We start from the raw sequence: 12,285 nt of genomic DNA, 5'->3' as shown, positions 1-12,285 counted from the left end.
CTGGCCTGTGGGGCCTCAGTCGGATAGGAGACAAGGTGTACTGACTGCTGTGGCCACCAGGGTTCTTTTATCATCAGCAGATGTCTTTACAGTTCCCTCCATTTTGTCACCAAAGACGTTAGCACTATGTCTAAGCGCATGGTTTAGCTTTCTTCTCCAGGCATTTGTGTTTCACCATCGAGTCCTTGGAAGCTGTGGTCCCGAGCCCCCAGTGCCTGCCCTGTGGCACGCACCCTTGGCAGGCACCTGCTGGGTGTTTGAGTGAATGACTGAAGTCGTGAGGAGCCCCTAGGAAATCAGAAAGTGGCAGAGGGAAGGGGGTCCTTTCTCGGTCATCCTTGAGATTTTCTGAGTGGAGGGGGCGGTGTCGTCGCTACAGTGCCCCCACCCCCACCCCAACGGTCTCCTGTGTCCTCATCTGTGCCCGCACCCAGACAGCCCCGCTTAGGGTTCCCGAGCAGACGTGTTTTCTCTGACGCTGGCTCTCTAGTTGGGAAAGTGCACACACCCAGGTGTTCCCGAAGCCTGGTTTCGGCCGCTTCCCCCCGCCTTGGGTTTTGCTCGTCCTTGGGGTGAGCAGCCTTCCGTAGGCGGGTTGGGTGCTTCCCCTGCTCTGCCTCGGATTTGAGGTCGTGTGGAGCCACTGTGGTGGCGAGGATTTGCTTTTCCGTCTTGAAGGGCGGTCCTCGACTTGGCCGGAGGGCTCCCTGTGGGAAAGTTGACGTTTCCCTGTCACTGGTGAGCCATAATCTCTGGTCAGTTCAGACTGAGTCGGACTTCGGAACTTTGGGGTTGGGGAAGACGTGAGCAGAACTGCCCGTGCGTGGTGAGGGTGGTGATCTGGGGACAGATCCAGGGCTTTCCTCAGGTCTTCAAGGAGAGCCGTGATCCCTGAAGGATTCAGTCCGCTGGCTCAGGGACTTTGGTGTATTAACACTCTTTTTTCTTTCTCTCTCTCTCTCTTTCTTTTATCCCCCCTTGCATTTCAAAGGCAGATCGGGAGCGGTGCCGAGAAAAATTTCCTTACTAGATGACATTTCATCGCAATGTCCGATCGTTTGGGGCAAATAACCAAGGGCAAGGATGGGAAAAGCAAGTTTTCGACTCTCAGCCTGTTTGATAAGTATAAAGGAAAATCAGTAGACGCGGTCAGATCCTCAGGTAAGAACCGGACTGGAGGCCAGTCCCTTCCGCATTCCCTTCCTCGAGAAACTCTAGGTCCTGAACTGTGAAAACCCAGGGTCCCTGCCTGGTCAGAGGGTCTTCTGGGCGTGGAGTGGTCACTAGGCAGTTCTGGGGACGTAGAGTCCCGTCCCCCCACCCCCCCAGCTCCGGTTCGATGTCAGATTTTGAGCCCAGATACCCCGTCTCTCAGTGGAATTGTTTGCTCAACTGTCTTACCTCACTAGAGCCACAGAGAGTTTGTCCCCTGGCGGGGGATGGAACTGACTTGGCATTGGAGTAGCCGGTTTTAGGCTTCGTGGTTCTGATGTTCCAGAACTTGGTGGGAAAATCCTGTTGTGTCCACACCTTGGGAGGATTTTGTGGATGTGGCTGGCCCTGCTGAGCCTCGGCCCCGGGACTAGGTGGAGGCTGGCCCTTTGGGTCCTGCCAGCGAGGCCGAGGCCGGAGCTGTCTCAACTTGCGGAGAGGCGTTACGGCGTGGGCTGGAGGGTTCTGGGCCCGGCGCCCCGCCCCTGTCATAAACTCCCTGCGCCCGCGCCCGCTAGGAAAGTGGATGTCTCCGCAGAGCTCAGCAGCTCCCCAGTGTGAGAGGCCTCGGTGAAGGGCTTGTAAAGTGGCGAAAGCAGCTACCGGGCCCTTTGGTCTGTTGGCACGCGGGCCGCCCTTTGTGGTGGTTTGGCCGTCTCTGGCATCGTCGCTCAGAGCCGGAAGGAGCTTCTGAAACCCCCGCGCCCCCGCCCCTCTCTCCCCGCAGTTATTCCTCGACATGGCTTACAGAGTCTCGGGAAAGTTGCCACAGCCCGGCGCATGCCGCCACCTGCAAACCTGCCAAGCTTGAAGTCTGAGAACAGAGGAAACGACCCCAACATCGTTATAGTTCCCAAGGACGGGACGGGATGGGCAAACAAGCAGGACCAGCAAGACCCAAAGAGGTGGGGGCCGCGGGGGCAGGTGTGGGTGGCGAGCCGGAGCCTTTCCTTCTGCAGGAGGCAGAGCTGCAGAACGTTGTGGGGCGGGGACCCCAGAGGAGGCTGCTTTTGCCCCCACCCCCACCTTCGCTTTGCCTGACTTCTGAAGCTGATGCAGCCATGCCTCTGTGGGCCGCCTGGTCCCTGGCAACCAGTGTCCCCTGTGCTTTATTAGGAAGGGCCTCCTCCCCCCAGAGGAGCTTATGCAATGCCTCCGAGCCAGTTCCTGAGCCGGTAAGGGCCGCTGTGGACAGGGCGGGTGCTCGGATGCTCCATTCCAGGGCGTCCCTGTGTGCTGGGCTCCAGGGGGCTGACCTCGAGCCGAGGGGCCAGCAGCGTCCCACGCAGGCTGCTGCGGTTAGTTGCTCCAAACAGACCCAGTTGCGAAGGACGGCAACCCAGAATCCTCATATTGGGAGTGGGCGTGCCACCTCTGGGCAGGCTCACTCCTCTGCCAGCATGGCACCTCTGGGAGCCTTCGGAGGCCCAGGGTCTGGCACAGGAACCCCCATTAGAGCAGCAGAGGAAGGGTCATGGCTGCTGCTGTGGTGGGGCTGTCCCCGCCCGCCCCAGCCCGCGTTCCTCTCCTTCCACTGCGGGTCTGCTCTGCTGGGCGCCAGCCAGGGGACAGGATGCGGGTTTCTGCTGCGACGGGACCAGAGGAGTAGGGCCCTGCTGCTGGGGTTTGCCGGCTGTGGAGTGGGGACAAGACGGTCTGGTCCGTGCAGCTGCCCGCCCGAGATCTCTTGTGCTCTGGCTGCGGAGGCTCGGGACTTGGGGAGTAAACCAGCCAGAGTGCAGCCTGCCTGCCAGCCACCGCCACGGCGGCTGCGTAAAACTGCCCACGGTTACTTTGCATGAGGTGGAGAGAGTGAGTGCGTAACTCGTGCGGGTGAGCTTAGAGCAGCAGTCTCCAAAGTGGAGCTTGAAAAACTGTTTTTAAAATTCTGCTCATGGTGTGTTTAGGGGTCATCCTGGGCGGGGGTGTGGCCTGGCCTTTAGAATCAGCCAGGCTACCTACTGCCAGCTTCGTGGAACCTGGGGAATCACTTGATCGGTGCGCTCCCGTGTCCTTCTGCCAAGTGGGAACACTGCCCGGGTGCTTGTAAGAAGTAGACCCGCAGCGCAGGTCCCGCCCCGGGCACGGAGCCTGGCTGGCAGAGGACGTCCGTGCCGCTGCCCTTGTTCTGTTCCCACGGCAGAGGGATGTTGTACATTTCAACGTAAGTGTTGAAATGCCTCTGCTACGGGAAGTTCCGCAGAGAGAGGACAAGGCGTGTGCTCCCTCCTTATTTCGGGTCCCTCCAACGTGGGCTTGGGACAGATCAGGCGACTCTAATGGGGCTGGTTGTGCTGAAGCACGTCAGCCAGGGAGGAGGTAGAGAGGGGACACTGGAAAAGGCGGTGGACCCCAGGCGCTGGTCCTCTGTTGCCCTGGGGCCACGTCCTCCCTTGGAGTATCAGGGAGGTGGCAGAGTGAGGGCCACAGCTGCTGGGACTGCACGCTGAGGTTTGGCGAACACAAAAGCAGTGCTCGCTGGAAGCTTCTGTTGTAGGTAGAAGGTGAAGCGAGCGGTGAGTGGCTTTCATTATGTAGGAATCCTGCCCTGCGAGTTCCTCCCTGGAAGCCTGTGTGTGGGGCCTTGGGCTCCAGCTTCCTGGGGAGCCCCCGGCGTTGGGGGCGCTGGCTGAGCAGACTGCTGCCCTCCTTGGGTCCCGTGGGGATGCGGGTGTGGCTGGAAGGCTCTGGGTGAACAGCCGTCTTCTCGGAGCCCCTCCTCGTTTGGGGAGTGTGTACCGCTGACCCCCGCCTTCTCAGGAGCCCACGTGGGCAATATCTCTTAAACTTTGCAACGTCTTGTGATCCGGCAGTCCTGTTTCTAAGGACCTAGACTCCCGGATTACACAAGAGGTGCCAGGTCACGTACGAAACGGGCTCGTTGCCTTTGCACCAGTGGTGGGGAAAAAAGACGGGGGTGGTACGTTAGGGCCTGTCCGGCTGGCTTGCACCGCGTCAGTAGAACAAAGGGGGGGGGGCCAGGCGCTGTCCTGAAAACATGTTCGATACAGCAAGTGAAAAACACGTTACGAATCGTATGTGTGGTGGTAAAAAAAAAATACTACGTTCATACATACATATATAGAAAAATCTGCTTGGCTTTTCTCTCTGGAGGATGAGATCGTGACAGATTCTGTGCTCTATGTATTTATAAATTTATTTTCACAATGGGCATATATTTCTTCTATAAACTAAGAGAAGAAATCAGCCCCCTGCACAGCCGTGAGCTCTTGGTCAGGAGCGAGGGGCTCAGAGCCCGCCCTCGCCCCCTGCTGACTCAGTTTCCCTGTGGGCACTTGTTGGTGGCGAGCTTCCAGCCCTTGTAGGAGGAGCGCTGCCCGGGGGGCCGGGGACAGGCCTCGGGTGGGGCCCCGCTTCTCTTGGGCTCTCCGGCGCCAGATCCATGCTGCTCGTGGGCCGCCGAGCAGCCACCGCTCCGGGAGGTGTGGGGGGGGGGGCCGCGTGTGCCCATCTCACCCCTGCGCCCCCCGCCTTGTCCAGTTCCAGTGCGACGGGCTCTCAGCCGCCGGAGTCGCTGCCGCAGCCGGGTTTGCAGAGGCCTGTCTCCAGCTTACAGAAGCCGACACAGTCGAGCAGCCAGGAGGTAGGTGCCGCGGGACCTGCTCCTTCCGGGGTGAGCCTGGCGCGGGGCTGCGGAAAACGGGCTCAGAGGTTGTCCCGGTCCCCGGGAGGCCCCAGACGCCGAGCGGAGTGCGGGCCCCACCCCGGGGGCTTACCCGGCGGCGAGGTCGCTGGGGCCGGCCCCCGAATGTGCTCCGCGGGACCTGGTCAGGCCCAGGAGCGTCCCGGGGTCGGGGGCGCTGAGAACAGAACTGAGCACGCTCCTTCACCGTCGCTTGTCGGCACGGTCTGTCACGTGCTCACGTGTGCTGGGAGTCCGTGAAGACACGGGCAGCATCCCCCGATCTCATTTGTCCTGGGAAGCCTTTCTGACTGAACGTCCTCGGAGACTCCTGTCTCTCAGAACACGCTTTGGGAAGTACCGAGCTTTGACCCTTTGTTTGTCGATGCATTTAAAATGTTCCCCCAGGGGCGCCCAGCTGGCTCAGTCAGCAGAGCGTGCAACTCTTAATCTCAGGGTTGTGAGTTTGAGCCCCACGTTGGATATAGAGATCACTTAAAACCTCAAATCTTAAGGGGGGAAAAAAAGTATTTTCCTAAGTGGAAAGTTAGGCTCTAACCAAGCCAGGGCTCGTAATTTCCTTAGTCCACCCGAGTCTGTCTGGCTTCCAGAGGCCAGTGGGAGGGGACACTTAGCTGGTACCTAGGGGTCCGGAGGAGACGGCTCCTGACTGAGTAGAAAACTGCAGGACAAGTGGACGGAGGCCTAGCATTCTCCGGAAGACAGCCTGCACTGCTGTGTGTTAGTTCCGTACTGCTCCCTGGGCAACAGGAGGTCTGAGGTGCCGTCCCCAACCACTGGGGACCGTGTGTGGCTCTGCCAGTGGGCCCCCTCCCCCACCCAACCCTGACCTGTGCTTTTGGAGTTAAAGGAAAAGGAAGGAGATGTCCGCATTCATGCGGAACTGTGCATTCATTGGCCTGAATCCCCTGGCGCCCCATCAGAGCACAGGGAGTGGGTTGAGTTTGCATCTGTGTCCTGCCCTGGCTGGACGTCCGACTCCCCTTCAGAGCTGCCTGAAGCGTGTCTGTGCCCGTCCCACAGCGCGGCAGGGTCTGGACTGGGGCCTGGTGTGGTCCTGGCCTCTGTCGAGGGAAACCGCTGCAGGTCCGCGCCCCGACCTGGGGCTGGCACGCTGCTCGCTCTGCCCAGGGCTCTGCCCTTTCCCCCCATGGTGGGAACGGGGCTCCCAGTGTTTCATGGCCCCGAAAGCCGCATCTCAGGCACGGCAGCCCAGCAATGTCAGTAGCCCCTTCTCGGCCCTGGAGCTCGGCTCCTCCCGGTCGGTGCCTTTGGCGGGTGAGGGCAGGGCATCCTTGCACAGCCTGCAGACACCCAGTGGGAGGCTCTGGGGCGGCGGTGTCCCGGTGCATCCTGGGGGACCCGCTGGCCATGGCGGCACATCCCGTCTGTGGTCTGTGTGCATGCGGGGGGCCTGTGGCCCCCAGGGTGCTGAGGGCAACTCCTGGTAAGTAAGCGGAGCATCCCACCTGGCCAGCTCTGGGCGCAAGGTGACAACTCCGCTGTCAACCCTGAGTTCAGTGGTGTTGGAGGCAGGGGTGCGGGCAAGGTCCCACCTGGGGGTGCCGCACCAGCTTGGGTCTGTGCGTTTGCACCTTTGGATGGAGGGGAAGGCCATGAGGTTAAGTGTTGTCGGGGCGGGGGGGTGGCAGGCGGGCTCAGTGGCTGGGGACTCCCAGGGCTTGGGACTTGGGTAGAGTGGGGCAAGTCCCGCCCCTCGCCCTCCTGGCTGGGCCCAGTCACTCCTTTCCGAGGCTCCGCTGGAGCCTTCCCAGTAGTGGGAGGGTTTGCGCGGGCAGGGTGTGCCCAGCACAGGCCTTGCGTGCCAGCCAAGCCAGTGCGGCCTCGCAGAGGACGGAGCCTCTCACTTGAGTGCTTGTGTCTAGGGGAATGACAAGACGGTAATTACAGGGGGCCGTGCAGTGGCCCGTCCAGCGGGGGCCCCGTGATGCTCCTCTGTCCGTAGTGGCACGTGGCTTTTGAGACACGTGCTCAGATGGGGTCTGGTCTTCATCTCTGGAGCAAGGCCTCGTAGCTGACGGAGAGTTCCGGAGTGCAGTGTGGAGGGGACGTGGGTTGGCGTCCTGGCTGAGTTGTGGAACCAGCTGGGGGAGCTGCTCCCCTCCCCCCCCAGCCCATCCTGCTCCTCCCCTGGGCCCGCGGCTCCTCACCCCCGGGAGGATCGGGCTGGCTTCATTTTCACCTCCCCCCTTCTTTCAGAACACAAATTCAGTGCCAGGTGGACCAAAGTCATGGGCACAGCTGAATGGAAAGCCAGCAGGACACGAAGGTGGTGAGTGTGGGCAGGTGGCCTTGGGCTGGGTGGGAGGGAGGGACAAGTGCCTTTTCGGGATGGTTCTGCCTGGGTCTAGGCAGCCCTTGGCTAAAGCTTTGTGGAATCTCCCACCAGAGTGAGCTGCTGCCCCGAGGGTGGGGGCGCTGCGTCCGCCAGGCCTGTTCGCTCTCTGGTTCCACTGAACGTTATCACCCTGACGTCCCAGCTGGGGGTGTGGGGAGGCTGGAGGCCGGCCCTGTCGCTCTGGACTCCTACTTCCTCTCCCCGGGGCTGCAAGGAGCAGGCGTGTTGTGGTGTGAGCTCTGGGCCTGGGCTTCTCCTTGAGCCAGGCCCTGGGGGTTGGGCTGCTTGCTCTTTGGGCGGTGATAGCAGAGCATTGGTGGCTTACCGGACGTGTCATGTCAGAGGTGTCTCCCGCAGAGGGGAGATGGGGGAGAGGAGGAGGAGGAGGTGAGAGGCCCAGGGCAGAGGGGAGGGCAGACCGCCCGACCCCCACCCTCCCAGCGCTTGGAGCCCTTCAGGCACAGGGGCCCAGGCTCATTGGGTGCTTCAGAGAGAGGCCAAAAGCCCAGGTTTTTCTACACAAGCCCTCCTGCTGATTTGCCACTGATAGCGCTTTGAGTATTTCTAGCACGTTGTGCAGACCAGACTGGGCGATGCCCCCACACAGGAAGGAGAGGCTGCGGGTGGGGGAGGCGGTTCACACTTGCTCTTCCCTGCATGCAGAGTGCCGGCTCCCCGCTCCGCGGCCCCTGCCGCCCCCTGGGCCTTCTGCGTGCCCCTGGTGGCCAAGGCTCCGCCAGCTGATTTCTGCAGCTTGCGTAGAGAAACGACGGGCGTGCTGCCCCCAGCCGTCCCCCTACCCAGCGCACGTGCCGCTTCGGGGGGGCAGTCCCTGTGTGGCTGGGGGCTCCGTCCCGACACCTCATCCCGAGTGATGTCAGGCTGCTGCGCAGGAGCTCAGGGCGGGAGGGAGCTTTATGGGTTCTCCAGTCTGTGGGGCGAGACCAGGGCGGGAGGGCAAGGGGGGCGGCGACCCGCATTTGTCCCCTGAAACTAGATCTTTAATGAGGCTTCACAAGGCGTACTCACTAGACCGTTTTAACAGCAGTCTTTGCTTTCTATGGCTTTTATTCGGTAGGTCAGGATTTTTTAAAGTAAATCACAGCATTAATATTTACTTAAAAAGAACTGCAGAAATTAAAAAAATACTAATTTGGCACAGCCCCTTGGTGGGCAGCTTGGCGCTGCCTATCAGAATACTAACGGGCACACTCTTTGACCTAGCATTTCCACTTGGCGGAAAATCTCCCCAGAGATGGTGCTTGCCGATGTGAGACCTGGCATACAGTCCGAAGATACTCATTGCAGAATTGTGGTAGGGGAGGATTGGAAGCAGTCACTTGAAGTGTCCATTAAATTTTGGTGCTTTAAAGAAATACTACTGGTCTCTAAAGGAGAAAAAAGCAGTCTTCCACGGATCTGGCAAGATCTCTAGGGTATATTCTTAAATGGAAAAAAGTTCAGAATAATATGTAGAGTATGTTACTACTCAAAAAAAAATTGGGGCAAGGGAACGTGTGCTGACAGAAAATGTGTGTGCATCAAAAAAAAATCTCCGGAAAGAAGCCTGAGTGAGGGGTGGGGGAAGCTGCCCGTCTTCTCTGCGTCAGAAGTAGGCAGGTGGGCACGCGGGCGGACGGGCGTCCGTCTGTACCTTTCTACGGCTTCTGATTTTTTTAAGCCATGTGATTGTATTTCCTATGGAAAATAAGATGTGATTTAGAAAATAGCTCCAAAACAACACAGCAAAACCTTCTGTAAACATGGTTGTTCGTTGGGAGGCAGCAGGGCCCAGGTGCCTGGAGGGAGGGACAGATGCGTCCTGGGTCCCTGCTGGGGCTGGTGGGGGGCGGGGGTGGAGCAGCCCCCTGGGTCCCCTTCCTGTGCTGCTGTCGTGAGTCCATGGTGCCAGCGGGGCTGTGGGCGCCTGGCGGTGTAGCCCACACCCAAGTTCACCACTGCAGTTCAGAAGGGCGCCTCCCGCTCGATGGACCGCTGCGTGGAGCGAGTGGTCTCTGGGGCTGTTGCCCCTGGGTCAGACCTGGGGGTGGGGGCCCTGACGGTGCGGATGGAGGCCGGGGGTCCGCGGGGCGGCTCCGTCTGGGACCTTAGAAGCAGAGCCCCGATGTTCCCGCCTCGGGCTCTCACGGCAGAGGTCTTGTGGCACACGGCATTGGTGGGGAGCGTTCCTGAGCGCAGAAACCTGAGGAGTGCCGCCGCTGCAGATTTTGAGTTCTTTATCCTTCTGGTCTGTGGAGGGGAAATTTAATTCACGCCTCGAGCAAGACTTGCCCGACTGCTGAGGCAGAAAACCGTACCGGGTTTGTTTTCAGGCTCCAGATCTGCCGGGTGTTCAAGGCGTACCTCTCACATGTCATCTTTGCCACTGATTTTTTAACCTGCCGAAGGGACCCTGCATCCACGTGCCCCTTCACAGAGCAGCGGCGCTCCTTTGTGACCCCAGGAGACCGCGTCACCCTGGCGGGCGTATCTGACCCTGGAACTTTCTGTCCAGCAGGGACGTGCTGCCTCACGCTTCTGCACCGATCCCAGCCGCTTCCGCAGAGTCCGCCTCGGCTCCCGGGTCTGCGTGGCAGTGGGGTGAAGGCTCTGTCGCCTAGGGAGCGAGGCGTCTGTTAGACGCTGGGCCGTGTGCTGTTACTGTGTTAAGTTTAGATGGTGCTGGGCATCTGGTCCAGACAAAAGCACCAAATCCCACCCGGGACCATAGAGTGCACCTACTAATAGTATCTTATTTGTCCACAATAGCTCGGAGGTTCCCGGCGCTAAGTGCTGGGAGGGGCCCCTGCGGAGTAAGGAGGGCGGCTTCTTTCGGGCCTGTGGCGTTGGGGACCGGCTGGGGGAGCAAGGAAGGAATTGAACCCAAGGTGGCAGGAGTAACATGCCTGGTACCCGTGAGGCTGGAACGAGGGGGCGGGCCTCTCTGTGGGCATTGCCGCCACGTGAGAGCAGTTGGCCTCCCTGGGCTGGTTTCCCTGAGGACTGTGCTCGTCTGTCCTTGGGGGCCACCAGGAGGGCCTGCCTGCTTTCTCCCGGCAGCGGGAAGGATCCAGGCCGGAGCGGCTATGCTGTCCATCCCTCGCCCTTCGCAACCAGCTTGCACAGGTTAGCTGCGTCCGGCCTCTTTGTCACCTTGGGGCCTCCGGTGCCACCCGGCCAGCACATGGTGCCAGTGCAGACGGCGCACTTAACAGGAGCCCACGCCAGGGCGGTGAGGCTTCCGACTGGGGGAGCGGCGGACGCGGAGGACCGTCGGCGCCCGTCTTGCTCCCTAACGGAGTCTTTCTGGTTTTCTTGACAGGTTTAAGGGGCTCAAGCCGACTGTTATCCTTCTCTCCCGAGGAATTTCCGACGCTGAAAGCAGCTGGAGGGCAGGACAAGGCTGGCAAAGAAAGGGGCGTCTTAGATCTGTCGTATGGGCCAGGACCAAGCCTCCGCCCTCAGAGTGAGTGAGCTGTGGGGACAGCGGGGCCGCCCTTTGTCTTCCTGCCCCTCTGCCTCTTAGAAGCATGTGTGTCCTCACCAGGCTGAGGCTTCCGGGGCCCAGGCTCCCCGCCTGGAAAGCGCAGCTGCTGACCCTTCATCTGCTCCCTGTCTCTGTGGCACTTGGTCCCCAGGCTGGTCCGGAGGTCACTGCTCTCTCGTCCTTTGGGATGGGCCAGGCCTGTCTGCTCCCCCCGCTGTCATCAGACAGGAGTTCTGCTCTGCTCGGGTGGGCCTGGCACAGACAGACCAAGGGCCTGTTAACTCTGTCCCTGATTTAGGAGCTTGTTTTCTAAGCCAGCGGTTCCTAAACCTAGCCGAAGCCTGCAGCATCCTTTGGGGAGTTTGTGAAAAAGGCTGGTTCCCAGCCCTCCTCCATCCTCAGCCAAATTAGAATCTCTATTTTTTTTTAAGTTTATTTATTTTGAGAGGGATCACATCCTTGGGGGAGGGGCAGAGAGAGAGGGAGGGCTCCGCGCTGTCAGCACAGAGACCGACAGGGCTTGAACCCCTGAGCCATGAGACCGTGACCTGAGCTGAAACCACGAGGCAGACACTTAGCCGACTGAACCACCCAGGCGCCCGGAGAATCTGTATTTTTTAACATGTCCCCTGGGATTGTTTTGTAACCAGCTGAGGATTTCTTTCCACAGTCTCCTCATCTGGGGTTTAGCCAGGGAGTTGGCAGGGTTATAGCAGTGCCTGTAGGTAGTATTTTTTTTTTTTTTTTTATTAGTGGCCTTGAGTAGTTAGAGGTTAAGGTTTTTTTAGGATTGAGATTTTCCATCTGTTCTAAGCAAGGATTGTGAAATGGCTCTTCATGTTTTTTGTTCGTTTGGGGTGGGTGGTAGGGGGAGGGCTTGGTCAGGTCTTGAAATTGGAGGGACTTTTGTCCGCTTGACTGGATCAATCCCCAAGGTTCCCTGCTGTTAGAATCGACACCCTGTAAAGGGAAAGGTCACAAGGTAGCTCTTGAACGGAGCACGATGCCTTTCCAGGGGCCTGTGGTGTGTCACTCGGTCTGCTCCAAATATGTAACCAAATTCTCAGGCTAAGAGCTATCGCTTTGTGGGATGAAGGGGAACTGCTTTGTAGGACTACCAAAAGTTAGACCTAGAAGAAGCTTCTGGAATCAGTTCCATCTCTTCATTTGAGAAGACGAAGAAGCAGGTGTGGCCAGAGCAGTGGCGGTAGGGGCTTACCCAGGATCACACTCCAAGTGGTTGACTTGCTGGGAGCTGCCCCTGATTTTGTGTCTCCTGGGCTGTGTCTCTTTCTCTTGACGGTCAAGTCCTCCGAGACTTCATGCTTCCACATACACTGAAAAGGGGCGGGCTGATCTGATTTCTTGTTGGCCTGTAATCCCCCCAGGCCTTGCTGTATTTGGCAGTGGGAAACGTCTTAAAAAGATCCATAGTTGGAAGGTTTCAATCTGTGACCTGCAGGAGAGCCCTGTGGGCCAGAGCAGGAGTGAGTGGGGTGAAGGCCTGGTGTGTAGGGCCCCAGACCCTCCCATGCCCCCACTTGGAGGGCGAGGGGCTCTGCT

At 59.4% G+C, this 12,285-nt stretch overlaps 1 protein-coding gene across 7 annotated transcripts in view; it reads left to right on the top strand.

Annotated features, from left to right (window-relative positions):
- Positions 1-991: 991 nt before the first annotated feature.
- The window catches only part of PRRC2B (proline rich coiled-coil 2B), a 57,978-nt gene continuing 46,684 nt past the window's right edge, over positions 992-12,285 (top strand). For all 7 annotated transcript variants that reach the window (XM_029920228.1, XM_029920227.1, XM_029920226.1 and 4 more), the window contains exons 1-5: positions 992-1,161; positions 1,940-2,117; positions 4,714-4,816; positions 7,097-7,169; positions 10,558-10,701. In XM_029920228.1, the coding sequence (XP_029776088.1) occupies positions 1,047-1,161; positions 1,940-2,117; positions 4,714-4,816; positions 7,097-7,169; positions 10,558-10,701 (613 nt within the window). In that variant the 5' untranslated portion in view covers positions 992-1,046. The remainder of the gene's footprint in view (positions 1,162-1,939; positions 2,118-4,713; positions 4,817-7,096; positions 7,170-10,557; positions 10,702-12,285) is intronic.

This window comes from Suricata suricatta, chromosome 13, assembly GCF_006229205.1.
Source record: "Suricata suricatta isolate VVHF042 chromosome 13, meerkat_22Aug2017_6uvM2_HiC, whole genome shotgun sequence".
In the NCBI taxonomy this organism is placed as follows: Eukaryota; Metazoa; Chordata; class Mammalia; order Carnivora; family Herpestidae; genus Suricata; species Suricata suricatta.
Note: the sequence above shows the minus strand (reverse complement) of the source record. Positions and strands in the feature narration are given on the sequence as shown.